We start from the raw sequence: 15,334 nt of genomic DNA on the forward strand, positions 1-15,334 counted from the left end.
TCATTACAATTCTATTACAAAAAGGATTTTGAGTTGTATGTTTGTCCTTTAAGATCTCCCTAATAACTAGGAAAGCTTTATCTATGTCCTGGGATGGTATTCTGCTATTTTATTTGTAAAATATAGCCTATAGCTGCATTGTTTTAAGATATTTTTTTCTGTCTCTCTCTCTTTGGATGAAGTTCCTAGGGCTAGATGTTTGGAGAGCAGCCGCTCGCTATTCTCTAGAGAGATTTTTATTATCATGTTACAATTATATCATGTTCTTATTTTAAATATATCAAAACATAGTTTGTTTTAGGCTGATCGAAAAGCTAGAGGTAAAATCTTTTCTATTTGAACAACATATTTATGTCAAAATTGTTACACTTACCCTTCGTCCAATGGTTAAGTTAGCAGCGTATCTCAAGGTTTGATAGACAGATAAACCAGGTAATAGGTCACACTTTTGTGTAACATAGCCACAGTTCTCCTAAATATACAACCTTTATTAATATTCTTGTCCCAAGGTTTTAAGTCAGGGAAGGTTTAAAACTATTTTTATAGAGGGTTTACAGATAAAATGAGCCCCAACTTTTCTTTCTAAACCTAAACAGTGGAGACTACCTTCTCCTCCTCTCAACTTCTGTTCATTCAAATAACCCTTGAGGCCTCTCTAGAGGCCTAATCGCTAGCAGAATATAAAGTATTACAAGTATGTACAAAATAAACTAATGATAGAAAATGTATATCAAAAGTTTAATAACAGCTTTGAAGTTTATGTCAGAACCTTGAAAAGTTTAAAATTACGTGGAAATTTCATTTACAAAGTGTCTCTTTATGTTATTATTAGGGTTAGGCCGGATATCCGGTGTGGCCGGATACCGGATATCCGGCCAAAAAGTATTTGGCCCAACCCTAGTTATTATTTCCCTTGCTGACTCAATTACAAGGAATAAACAAACATCAGTAAAAGCGAATAACAAATTAATAGAAACTCGTCGTAGGAATCACCATCTTAAAATGTTATGAGATTAGATTATAACATGTAAAGAATTGGAGATAATATAGCTTGAAAATCAGCATTTTGAAAGGTACCCACATTTAAACAGTAAAAAAATGTTTACCTGAAATAAACGCATAGACATGGGAGAACCATTGAGCAAGATTTTACCCCTGGTGGGTCCCTGAGCCCTGCGGGATATTACTTCCAACAATGCACGCTTTCCAGATCCTAAAGTTAAACAAAATATAGAATGAAAACAAATTAATTTTAGGTGTAGTGAATTTGTGTTAAAATTATTGGTTGGAATATTTAGGACACTGCTAGATTGAACCAATCAATAAAGTTTGAATAAAAGTCCCCATAGTTGTTTAGTCAATGAATTAGAGAGCCTATTTATCAAACTTTGAGTACCAGTATTACTTTCCGATGTCACCTCCCGCCCTTGATATACAATTCATGACAAAACCTAAATGTAATTACCTTTGGAGCCAAGAATAGCCGTCAGTTCTCCTCCATGAACCTCCAGTGATACATCTTTCAGGATCACTCCAGTCCGCACAGAACCTACCAGCTTCTGTAGGCAGGTTCCTGGTTCTACCTGCAATTTACAATATAATAATTATCCTGGTAAATGCCTCCAGTCATCACAGATCCTACCTGCTTCTGAAGACAGGTTTCTGGTTTTACCTGAAATGCATATTTATGTATTAATTATCCTGGAGGTTGACTCCAGTCCTCAAAGATCCTACCAGCTACTGGAGACAGGTTCCTGGTTCTACCTGGGATATACAATATAATAATTATCGTGGAGGATGACTCCTGTCCGCACAGATCCTACCAGCTTCTGGAGACAGATTTCTGGTTCTACCTAAAATATACATTATAATAGATATCCTACAGGATGACTCCAGTCCGCATGGATCCTACCAGATTCTGGAGACAGGTTCCTGGTTCTACCTGGATATATGTAAATTTAAATAATATAAACAGTCCATCAGACTAGATCATTAGTAGCTACTCTTATCCCCAAAGTTTTTTTTCCAAAAAGTTTATTTTGAAATTAATTGAAAAATGGTTGGGCAGTTTTTTTCATGAACCTAATCCCAGCGGGTGGATCTAACCCTGCAGGGCTACTCAATATGATCTAACCTAATCTAACTAAAAGAAAAACCCAAAAAAAACGAAAACTACATACCACCCTACCATCAAATTTTTATTTTGTTTCGAATACAGGGAAGGTGATCGACATACGCTTTGGGGGATATTGCTCCGCTAAAAGTTTACCTGTCCAGAATGGAAGACATTACCAAGCTCGAGAACGTATTCAGTATTCATCATTGCACTCAACCTAAATAAAAAAAAATTATGAAAACCTTCCTGGAAATCAAGTTGAAATTTGAGTACTTGGGTAATTCACGTGGGAGGATGGGGACAATGGACTGATTTAGATACTTAAATAGAATTGTGATTGGTTGGTTCCAAACTAAATATGTCCAAACTTTTCAAACCATAATTTTAATCTACAGAAGGGTTAGTTTGTTTATTATCGTTAGGGGATAAACATCAATGTTTTGTCCATTGTCTTATCCCTTAAGATCCCTGCTATGTTAGCATTTTGTTTCTTGACTATGCCTTAGAATAAGACAGCTACTTAATGGAGGGGATGCTCGCAGCGGAGGTAAATGCGCGAAAAAATCTCGCATTTACAAGAATATGAGCACCGACTCTAACTAGCTAAAACGTATAACTACCTCCAGCTAGAAATGCTTGAACCTTTTTGAACAACATTGAGATCACTTAAACTATTAACATCATCACCATCTTTAGGTGCATCAACTTTAGTATTGTCTATAGTGTCACTATTTTTATAATTATGGTTATTATTACGATTATTGTGAATGTATTTGAAACTATTATTCCTTTTGTTATCACTTCTAAAGTTTCTGTTAATAAATTTTGTTTCAAAAGGATGTTTTAATAAAATGATTTTTAAAGAAAATAAAACAATAGTTATTGTTTTTATTGTTTCATGAATTAAAGTTGAAAAATTTTGAATACTTTTTTCTGAAGATTGACGAACTATTGAAGCTAAAACAAATATAGATAACATCCATAAAAGCGAACATCAAAATTTAAGGAGTAAGACAAACAAAAATCAAAAGATATCTTTTTATACCTAGTGTGTTTTTTTATTAAATAAAAAATATTTACAATTCTATTTAGAAAATATAATCAGAAATAAAAGATAGCTTCGCTTTAATGCATATTATCATCATTTTTTTTTTATAAACTTCACATCCTTAGAAAAACCTATTTCTCGTTCGATATGATTGTGAATTTTTTCCATTATTTAGATATGAGATATTGTATAAGGGTATCTGGTTCTGGCAGAAAAAAAATATTTGAAATGTTTTTTGATGAATTCGAAAAAATATGAAACTCGTAGACAATCAAATTGATTGCACAACCTTTATCTGAAAGTCCCTAATTTTTTTGGCAATGAAGAGAAAAAGAAATATGACAATAAAATTATTTTAAAAAGGGAAATTATGGTTTAGCTTGAAATTATTTGGTTGTATAATGTATATTAAATTTTCTTTTATTGTCCTATGCCCCCTTAAATTACATTGGGACCTAAAATTCTATAAAAACTTTATCTCCATAACTCAATAACTTGAAATTTAATTGGATGGTTCCGTACTAAAAGGGTCCAAACCTTTCAACAAATAATTTAAATTTTCTGAAAGGTTAATATTTTATTGTCAATTTATCGTCTATTGTCTTATAACTTAAGAACCTGTAGCAAAGAAAAATATTTTCTGCAATTTTTTTTATTCCTGAGTATTCTTCAAAATTCCGTTGGGAAATCTCCGTGAAACATTTTGTTCCCTCCCGGATTTGGGGAAGGAATTCATTTTCAACTTTTTATATATATTTTTATGTGTCTGAAGCTATTCATTATTTATATAGGAGAAAAAAAAGATCGGACTGTAAATTTCACGGGTACACAAAATGTTATATTATTCATTGGCTCAAAACATTGGGTACTTTTATTGAATTATTCTTAAGGAAAGCACTAAAGGTTCAAAAATACACTTTATTTTTGAAAGCAAAGCATTTCTATCTTTAGTGTCGCTTATTTTTCCATTCGTTTGGCCTGAAAGATTAGCATTAACAAAGAGGATGCTGTGAGAATTGGTGCAAAAAATATGACGTAACAAAAAAAAATTGCCAATGAGAGGCCGTTATTGACCAATGGCGGCAATGGTAGTGGCCAATTCTCACAGCATCACAAAGAGGAACTTATATAATCAATATAAGCGTAGCAATAAGGAATATTTGGTAAATCCATAATATACATAAAATCTTAAAAGCCCTTTGCTTGATATACAATTCGCTTTTTAGGGGGAATCTACACAAATAATCATACAACAATGTAACATTGTATCAAAGTACATATTAGGGAGGGACATTGGATTGTAAATTATACTAGTAACAAAGGTTATATGAAAAAGACGATTTATTAATCGTTGGCTTGAAACCTCTGGGGACCTGTATTAAATCTTAATTGGTTGGTATCAACTATCAATGAACATCCTTTTCTACCCATTATTTTATAAATAAGTAATTTTGTTAATCATAAAACTTTTAAATATTTTTTTTGCAGTGTGTGCATTTTGCAATGATGGTTTTTGAATAACTGCAGGAGACTTTGCTGGCAAACTGGTAGTGCAGAAAAAGGTTGTCTGCAGGATACCACTCAAATTTATGGGGATGGGTTGGGTCCTGGGATGTAGGCATAGGTAAAAATATTTTATTTAGCGCTTATATTTATGTTTCCATTTATCATTTGTTTCATTTTCTTTATATAGGTAGCTCTTAGTAGCAAGCCATTCAATAACTCGAAATGTCCATCTGAATGTCCGTCTAAAAAGTTTTTTGGAAACGTGGTTTTCTCGACTCTAATTCAAAATAAACAGAGGAAACTTCTTGTCAGCATTCGCATCCTTTATTGGGCATATTAAAAATAAAACAACCTTGTACGGAGCAAAATGAAGCTTCGCTACTAAAAAAACTAAATGAGGATGAGTTTTACTGAATAGGAGGAGGAGGCGGGGGGGGGGGGGAGGTTCTGACAGGTGCGTGGCGCTCCCAGTTTCAAATGGAAAGTACAAGGATGGGTAATCACAACAAAAAATAGAAAAATAAGTATACTATAGGTACCTCGATCCTTTATAATAAAGTGACAAGATGACCTTCTGTCTGTATATCCGCTACGATCACTCTGCATATTTCAGGGAAGTATTACATTGGTCCAAGTAAGGTTTTAGGCCACTAGATAGGTTACAAATGTAGAACTTGGTTAGATTTTTCTTTGATTAACCGTCCCTTTCCTACTTGTATGTATTTTATCAGTAGTAGCAGAGAAACTCTATCAGTGTTATATAAATATAATTCTTTAAAACTTAATTTCAATGTTTCAAGACATATTCAACAATAAGGAGACTCTCACGAGAGAAATTTGCTAAAAATCCCCTCCCCCCTCCCCCCCATCCCACAAAAATATATTTCCATACTCTTTTTATTGCAACTTACTCCCCCCCCTAGGATTGAGGATAGGATTGTATTCAACAAATATTATTATCAAAAAAGTATTTCTATTAGCTTATTTCTAAAAATTTAATTGAGTGTAAATTAAAAGAATTATAAAATTATCAGGGGTTAAGATAATTAATGATAAATTGATGCACAGTCACAATGATAATAATCTAAAATACCCCTTCTTTAGATTGTATTATACGAAGAGAAGTTTGCCAAAAATTTAAGGCAACGACAGAAAATGGTTTTAAATGGTTACCAGTGCAAGTCTGATGTTCCCTCTTGCATGGTTTAAATATTTTTTATTTGACTAAAGTGAAACTTATTTATAGACTTTGTCATCCTTGTTAAATTATGCATGACGCGAGAGTAAAACGAGCAAGGGGTAGTTGCTGATAGCTTAGGTTCTAATTTTTGTATTTTGAATTTTTTTACTTTATGACGTCAATGTTGTGTATCTTACAAAAAAAGTAGTTGCTGAAGTCTTAAGTTCAAATTTCTTAAATAATAATGAATAATCTAACCTAAAGTTTGAGCTATCCCGCAGGGATCGTATATGTAATCATTCACTACTATAACTACTTTTGCAAAGATTTTTATACACTGATAAAGGGTTAGCTATATTATGAAAGAAACTAGAGGATATACTACCAACAACCCGTCCTTAAAAGACTGGGAGGTAGATACCCCCCCCCCAAAAAAAAAAAAAAAAAAAAAACTTTTAGTATCCCCGTAAAAATGAAAATATTTTAAACAAGATTAGTTTTTATGAAATCTTTTGACTATTTGAAATGAAAAAAGATTACTGTCTTTTCGTGTAAGGGCATACAAAACCCTAGGACATTCAAAATTATTTAAGAAAATTGGCTACGATGTTCCAAATTTTAAAATATTGGATTGATGATAGGCTCGCAACCAAATTTTTAGAGACCATTGCTTTAGAGATCTTTGGGATCATACAAATGACGAGAGTTTATTAAAAACATGAATCAGTTGTAAATGTAAAAATGAATAACACAACTTTGTTATCATAAATTTCATATTAAAAAGAGTTATTTTTTATTCTTTGTTAATGATTCTATGAATTTTAATTAATTGTAACCACTACTTCACTACTTTGCTACTTTTCACCGACTAAACAAACTATGAGGGCCAAACTATTATGGGCTTTGAATATGCCTTTTAATAGCGGATCTAATATTTATGGATACAATATTTCGATTTAGAATTATCACTTTTTTCTTAAAAAAGATAATGAAATAAAATTTCGAAATATCTCTCCAGTTAAGTAAATTATTTTAAAAAATTAAACTTTCTTATTTAAGAGGGGTTGTTGTTGTTGTTGTAATTAAGTGATTAAGTTGCCTTTCTGTAAGAAAAAGCATTCCCCTAACCTGTTTGACAATGCACTTGATATTGGGGCTGCCATTTCTACAACTTACAAAATACAGGTATTGTGCTTTTGTAAGTTTTCTATATAATTGTACAATTGACATTTTAGTATAAAAATTACAACTACTAAAATCTTTATTATTCGCTTTCAGACTTATTTTATTTTAAGGGTTTTAAATATGGATTGCACCCGCCTGATAGAGTAGCAGTTGAAACAAATTTTAGATTTTTAAAATGTTTTATCCATGATTATTCCAAACATTACATGTTTACACACTTTTCTCTCTTTCTTCTTCATTTTCAATACTTTTCAAGTGTGTGCATGTGTGTGTGTGTGTGCGCATTTGTTTGTGTGTGTGGGTGTTTCTGTACATATACATTTATAATATCTATATATATTCTAATGTTAGGATGTCTCAAAAAATATTTGATTTTTCAATATTATGAATTCAGATTAGATTAGAGGCAGGCTCTTTCCCACTACAATCTCGGCTTCTATTTGAGATAGAGGGTTCTAACTTTTTGTTACTTACTTTGTTATGAAGATTTTCAAAATATGAAACACCATTTAACTATTTTAAAAATTGTGCTATATTTTTTATTTTAATTTTACTTTAAAACTTTGTAAACCACTCTTTAAAGCTGATATAAGAAAGTAATTATATCTTAGCCACCCTAAAAGTATTTATAGAAAATTTTATTTTAGAGCAACCCTATAGCTATTGTAAGAAAAAAGTAGCTATAAATAATCGTTAGAAATTTTATATTTTCAGACACCCTAAAACTATTCATAGTAAATAAACTTTTTAGGACACCCTTTAACAATTAAAAGAAAAAGTAACTATTTTTGTACTGTGAATGTCTTCTTTAAAGTCATTCATTTTCTATTTGTAACAAAAAAAATATTTTTTAAAATCACCCCATAACTTTTGTATTTGTAAATGTATGTTGAAGGCTAGGCACAAGTCATTAAAGTGGCTATTTCAAATACTTAGGTCCAGCCCCTAAAAATGCAAATGGTTGACTATAAAAATATCAACGAAAAAGTTCGATCATGAAAAAATAAAAATATTTATGTAGCAAATAAAATAAATTGATAAGACAATGAAAGATAAGTTGATATACATTCTCAATGATGATAGACAAAATTACCCCTTTTGTAGCTTAAAATAAGTGGTGGAAACGTTTGAACACTCAACTTAATAAACCAACTAATCTCAATTCATTAAAGTCCTCAAAGTTGTGAAGCCAACAAATAGGAAAACTTTAGAGACTAGTGTAATAAACAGCCCACGGTCCCCTATCTCTGAAATAAAATAGACTTACATAATACATAGACTTAAATTTTACCAGATTTATTATTTTAGTTGTAAATTTGATATGCAGAACAAATTCAAAAGAAAATTAATTGTTTTGCTGAGAGCAATATTTCATCTTAGAAACATCCTCTTTGTTAATACGTAGAGTTTTAAAAGTGCAACCACCTTAAACTTATATCATAACTAAATTATATTATAATTTTATAATTTATCTTATAACAATTTCTGCAAAAAGTTAATTATTTTTAAGGACCTGACTATTCTAAGGGTCATTTAAGAATTATGGAAGATTTAGCTAAGAGACACCTATTTTATACAGATTTTTTTACTTTAAGGTTGGAAATGTGAGTGATAATAATAGGAGATAAAATCAACCTTATTCGACATTCACTCAAAGCCCAAAAATAATGGACTTAAAAGTGTATTAAACTGTATATAAGACATTTGCGAATATATTGATACCATTAATTTGCCTCTTAGATAGAAAAAAGTATGTTTTTTTAATATTTTTCTCTTGCTACAAATCAAATTTCAAATTTGAGTCACCAAAAATGCTAAACTAATTTTTGCTCTAGAAGAATCAATTTTTGGAGTTAGAAAGTGCTTAATACCTCATTTTAATCGCCTGGCATTGCTTTATAATATACAGATAATGACTTGGTTTTTTATGGAACAGCTGACTAAAAAATCGAGGTTTTGTGATAAACCCACTTTTGTTGTTGCTCCATAAATGATATTTTTTTTCCCAATTTTTTTGGCTGTAAAGAAGCTTTATATATTCATATAACATCCACCTAAATTTGACTTTTGATATTTTATTTATAACATCACCAGAGGGAATTAAATTTTGGAAAAAAAATATCAATTTATATTTTACACTGCTATGCATTGTTCTTGTTCTTGTTTCTAAAAAAAATTAATATTATAAAAAAGAGAATTATTTAACGCTTCTATAGGTATGTTTATCATTTTTCTAGGCTAAATATAACTATAATTACACCATTTTAAAGTTAGACATCATAACATATTAACACAATTATTGAATCGGTCTGTATTATTAAGCTGGCAACTCTTAAAACAGCTGCATTTCATTATCCTATTATATAAAGTAGTAATCTTTTTTGTCTTCAGCTTAAGATTTCGACCATTACAGTACCTATTGAGTTCTGTGTTTTATGGATGCTTCTTATAGGACCCTGGATAGTTTTGGAATTTTGAAAAAAATATCAATTTATATTTTACACTGCTATGCATTGTTCTTGTTCTTGTTTCTAAAAAATATTTTTATAATTAAAAAGAGAATTATTTAATGCTTCTATAGGTATGTTAATCATTTTTCTAGTCTAAATATAACTATAATTTCAGCATTTTTTAAACATCATTATATTCAAGTTATTGTAATTTTTAAATAAAATATCAATATCAAGAACTATTGGAACAATTTTTACCATGCAAAACAAGGTGTTATAAAGTGTAGGATCCCTCACAATATCTATCTGTCTGTCTATAATGCATTACACATGTAATGCTAATAGAGAGGATGCTATAAGAGTGCTCTTATAATGTGAACTTCTCATAATTGATTTGGCTTCCTGAAACCAGAGACCATAAAGTTGGCCTAGTCACTACAAGGGGGAGTGCAGGAGTATCCAGGGGGAGGTGCTTGTAAAAGGGTAATTTTTTTTAGGGATGGGGGTAATCACCCCCCGTAATATATATTATGGGGGGTAAAAAACCAGCCTTTTAAATTTTTTTTAATGGGAGTAAAGAAAATCCTTAAAACTTACAAATCTAGGAATCAAACTAGCTCCCCAACCAATAATCGGTTCCATGTCAAATGTAGGAGTGGAAAAACATTGGAGGGACAAATGCTTGAGTCCCAAACGTCAGAGTGGAACAAACACAGGAGTGGGACAAACGTTGGAGTGGACAAACGCAGGATTTTTGGGACAAACATCGGAGTGGACAAACACAGGAGTCCCAAACTTTTTTTTCAATTTTGAATTTTTTTTATACAAACACAGCCCCCCCTACCTTCGTCCCGTTACTTTTCTTAGTTAGGTTAGGTTAGGATATAGGCTAGGGGGCTGAGCGCTGCAGCCATAGTCATTATTTTGTAGACAAGGGTATAAAAAAATTCAAAATTGTAATATTATTAAAATAGTAGACACTCCTAGGTTTTATTTAAGCAATGTCCACTCCAATGTTTTCCACTCCAACGTTTGTCCACCTTGATGTTTGTCCACTCTGACGTTTGTCCCATTCTTACGTTTGTCCACTCCGATGTTTGGGACTCCTGCATTTGTCCACTCCGACATTTGGGACTCCTATGTTTAAGGTAAAACCCCAATAAGTAAATCTCAATAAAACTTGATAAAATTATGCAAAATATCAAAGTATTCAATCCCTGAATTTCAACCATCTAACTTGAATAGGAATAGAGAAAATCATGAAAACTTGAAATGTAGGAATCGATATAGCCCACCCCAGTTTTTTGGCAAATCCTAATGAAACTTGATGAAAATATGGAGTATTGATAGAGAGAGAGAATATTCAATCCATGAAAATTTCAGCCTTCTATCTTTTATAGAAGCCGAGAAAATATCTTTTTCCCCTTTCTGTCTCAGACATACAGACATACCAATGAACAGACATACAGATGAATGGACAGACAATGGATGGACAAATATTTTGAATTATAGAGTAGTTTCACTTCTAAAAAACCCGCGACCGTGGCTCAACACGTAGTGCATCCGCTCGTCGTCGGGAAGGTGAAAGGTTTGAATCTCGGTCCGACACCACGTCATAACTAAAGACGTTGAAAATGGTTCCTACTCCTGCTATGTCAGGTGCGGGACATAAATAGTTAGAGTAGGGGGAATGCCTTGGTCCAAAACAGGCGCAACTCATTACCATGCACAGTTAGGACTTCTCAGACAAAGGTCGTGCAATCAAAGGGTTGGTTGTCTGATGGCAAATAGACGCTTTACACCGCAATCATAGGGCTTAGGGCTGACAACCCTATCCCATATCCATAAGCCACATTGTTACAGAAACACTGACGAATTGTCAGCGGCCTATGCTCCCCCTGTGGAGTGAAAAGGGCTTGTTACTGTTCACTTCTAAAAAACTTAATAGGATAATTGTTGTACACAAATTGATTTCAGTATGTTTTAAATAAGCTTACTTAATCAAGGACGTCCAATCTTTTTGATTTGGGGGGGGGGGGGGGGGAATTGAAATATATTTGAAATTGGGGGAAGGGGAAGATTAAAAATAGTGGGGTTGCCCCAAATTAATTAATAACCCTTAACCCCCTAACCCCCCCCCCCCCCACCGGGACATCCCTTTACATAAAGTAATGATTATAAAGTTGCTAAGTACCTTACTGCTACAAAAATCATCTTCCAACATTTAAGATTAATTCTAACACGCCTGAATTAACAAAAAGAGCTAACCATGGCGTGGATATACACATCCTAATTGTAAAAATGTTTTGCTTTTTAAAATTGTAAATCAATTATTCAGGAATCATTTTACTTTGTTTATTTACTAGCAGCTGCGCTCCAAGCATCTAGGAGCTCTGTAATTAAAGGAGTAAGGAAATTAGTAAAATAGCCTTATACTTTACCAAAATCTTAAGCTACAGACAAAAAAGCTTTATATAATATGTATTAATTTGTAAAACTGCAAATGATAAAATATGACCTATTTTTTTCTTTTTAAAGATTCTCTTCAAACACCTCCCCCTTTTTATATAAAGATGCTAATTCCCCCCCAACCCTAAGAGGATATAAGCAGTAAAAAACCTCGCAGGGGGCACAATTTTTTAACACTTCTTTCTTATTTAGTCTTTTAAAAGGATTCAAAATGCATTGACATATATATATATTTTTTTTTAACTCTTATTTTATACATCTTAATTGGAACTGATGATCTATTTTTATAGAGAAACATATGTATTCCATCAATAAAAAGTTAAAAAATTAAGTGTGTTTATGCATATAATAATTACTATATATAATAGGATAATGAAATGCAGCTGTTTTAAGAGTTGCCAGCTTAATAATACAGACCGATTCAATAATTGTGTTAATATGTTATGATGTCTAACTTTAAAATGGTGTAATTATAGTTATATTTAGCCTAGAAAAATGATAAACATACCTATAGAAGCGTTAAATAATTCTCTTTTTTATAATATAAATTTTTTTTAGAAACAAGAACAAGAACAATGCATAGCAGTGTAAAATATAAATTGATATTTTTTTTCTAAAATTCAATTCCCTCTGGTGATGTTATAAATAAAATATCAAAAGTCAAATTTAGGTGGATGTTATATGAATATATAAAGCTTCTTTACAGCCAAAAAAATTAGGAAAAAAAATATCATTTATGGAGCAACAACAAAAGTGGGTTTATCACAAAACCTCGATTTTTTAGTCAGCTGTTCCATAAAAAATCAAGTCATTACCTGTATATTATAAAGCAATGCCAGGCGATTAAAATGAGGTATTAAGCACTTTCTAACTCCAAAAATTGATTCTTCTAGAGCAAAAATTAGTTTAGCATTTTTGGTGACTCAAATTTGAAATTTGATTTGTAGCAAGAGAAAAATATTAAAAAAACATATTTTTTTCTATCTAAGAGGCAAATTAATGGTATCAATATATTCGCAAATGTCTTATATACAGTTTAATACACTTTTAAGTCCATTATTTTTGGGCTTTGAGTGAACGTCGAATAAGGTTGATTTTATCTCTAGGTTATTATTAAAGTAGTAGGATTTTTTGTCTTAAGCTTAAGATTTCAATAACTAAAAACCGAATGAGTCCTATGAAAAGCTTTAAAAAGGCATCGTGATGGTTTTAGGCTATTTCATTTTTAGATTGAGCCTTGAGATGGTTTAAGGCTATTTTTCTTCCCCCTACTTATTTCTTTGCATAGAGAGGCGAATATTAACGAAAATATACTGTCTTTAAAAAGTGCCGTCTATCTTAAAAACCATCCAAGTAAATTTAATTTACCCAGAAGCGTTACCGACTGATGAACAAACAGACGGAAAGACAAACATACCGATAAACTGGAACTGTTATTTACTAAATATTTGGATAGAAATGATATATTTTTGTTTGATAATCTTATAGAATGAAATATACTAAGATAACAGATTTTGAAGATAATAAAAATAATAGATAACAAAAAAATTTAAAAATCTAACTCTTTAGTAAATAACAAAGTTTGTTAAATCCTGAAAAGGCAAAAGATGGGGTCAGAAATAATCTTTTTTAACATTCATTTTTTTATTCATGAAATTTTTCTCAAGCAATGCTATTTATAATCAAACTGTTCGTAAGTCTATAATTTTTTGTAAAGAGTAGTATTCAAACCTTAAAAACTTGTAAATCCCCAATTTTATTTTAAGCGCAAATACTTTTAAATTAAGTTACATTATACTCATTGATTATGGATGTTTTTGGGCATATTATTATCGATGATGGTTAAAAAAGAACTAGCTTTGCTTTTATGAATATTCATATTCTTGTTTTATACTGGTAATGTTAGAGGATTTATTTAATTATGTATTCATTTGTATTTATCAGAAAAAAAACATTATCTTTTTGTTCTTTATCTTTTTTATTCTTAATTTGATAAATGTATTTTTTTAATTGTTTGCTTGTCAATAGCTCAATTTTATCTGGTTTCTTTCTCTTTGTCTATCTATTTCATATGTCTGTCGGCACATACATCTATTTGCCATTCTTATTTGTCTGTTTATCTTTCTGTATTGCTTGTCTCAAAAGATCTCTAGAAGGCTTGATTTAATAATTTTAATCTCCTTAACATGAGATCCTTCTTTGTCTTGTAACTAACTACCAAACTTCTAAATACAGATTTTTACTCATTATTTATTAATTTGGGGGGAGAGGGATAGGGTGTGTGTGTGTGTGGAGATTTTTGGTGTCAATTGTCCTAGCTCAGTATTCCTGCACAGTGAGGGTGGGGACATTGTACTGTAAATAAAACTCGTACCCAGAGCTTTATTATCACGATATCTTATTCGTTGCCCCCCCCCCCAAAAAAAAACCTTTATTAAATTTTCTTTCAAACTGATATTGTCTAAACTTTTTTCAACCAATAATCAATCTGCAATGGGGGTAATTATTCTCCTTGAGCACGGTCATCAAGTTATCGATCATTGTCTTATCCCTTAAGATCCCTAATATTCCTGGAAAGAATAATATTATATTTACCATCCTTCCCAAGAATTAAATAAATATCTTTCCAATCCCTCGGGAAAATAATTTGATTACTTTTATATAAAACAAAAACAATCATTGTCCATAAGTAGCACAGCAACAATACGCTACAAATATCTCATTTAGAAGAAAAGCTCCCAAAGTTTTACATAAAAAAATTCCTTAGGAAGATTATTTAATCAACCAGTGAAAGATACCCAATAATTTTAGAATGTACAGAAGTTTAAAAGTATAATGGCAAATAACCACTTTAATACTGCTTTTAAAAGATTTAATTGATATTTAGTATCAAAATTATCTTTCATTATTGTAATTTAGTTTATAAACATTTTTAAAAATCTATAAAAATAGAGAAAAAACAAATATGTACAGAATTTGTATTGAACCTGGATTTGCCTGTCATCAAGACGTACTACTATCGAAATTATAGAGAAGCTTTGTTTTGTTACTAAACAAACCAATACAAATACAAAAAGGATTTATTATTACTTGGATCTTGGACCAGATTCTCATGTACTCAAACAAAGTGAAACTTGTAGCGGGCTAAAATAATGATCCCCCCCCCCCCTCCACACCTTTCACTCTATCTCGACCCCTCCTACTGGATGAATGAACTGAATAATAAATGTCAGTGGAAATAGCAACCTTAATTGACGACAAATTTTCCCCTGACATAATATCCTTGTATAATGTATATTCTACATTAATTCAAATACATTATTTTAATACATTGTACAAAATAATACATATAATAAATATGTATCTTATATTACACTAGC

The 15,334-nt window shown here is 31.2% G+C and overlaps 1 protein-coding gene across 2 annotated transcripts in view; it reads right to left on the reverse strand.

Annotated features, from left to right (window-relative positions):
* Window positions 1–15,334, reverse strand: part of LOC145316114 (ATP-binding cassette sub-family G member 5) — a 37,428-nt gene that overhangs the window by 12,497 nt on the left and 9,597 nt on the right. The window contains exons 1-5 of one of the 2 annotated variants that reach the window (XM_080156421.1): window positions 2,737–2,833; window positions 2,270–2,333; window positions 1,466–1,583; window positions 1,107–1,213; window positions 374–472 (exon numbers count right to left, since the gene is read on the reverse strand). In XM_080156421.1, coding sequence (XP_080012547.1) covers window positions 374–472; window positions 1,107–1,213; window positions 1,466–1,583; window positions 2,270–2,323 — 378 coding nt within the window. In that variant the 5' untranslated portion in view covers window positions 2,324–2,333; window positions 2,737–2,833. Of the gene's footprint in view, window positions 1–373; window positions 473–1,106; window positions 1,214–1,465; window positions 1,584–2,269; window positions 2,334–2,736; window positions 2,834–15,334 lie in introns of those variants that run through there. The other variant, XM_080156420.1, reaches the window with a different exon arrangement.

This window comes from Acartia tonsa, chromosome 4 (genome assembly GCF_053477335.1).
Source record: "Acartia tonsa isolate MP-2025a chromosome 4, ASM5347733v1, whole genome shotgun sequence".
NCBI lineage: Eukaryota > Metazoa > Arthropoda > Copepoda > Calanoida > Acartiidae > Acartia > Acartia tonsa.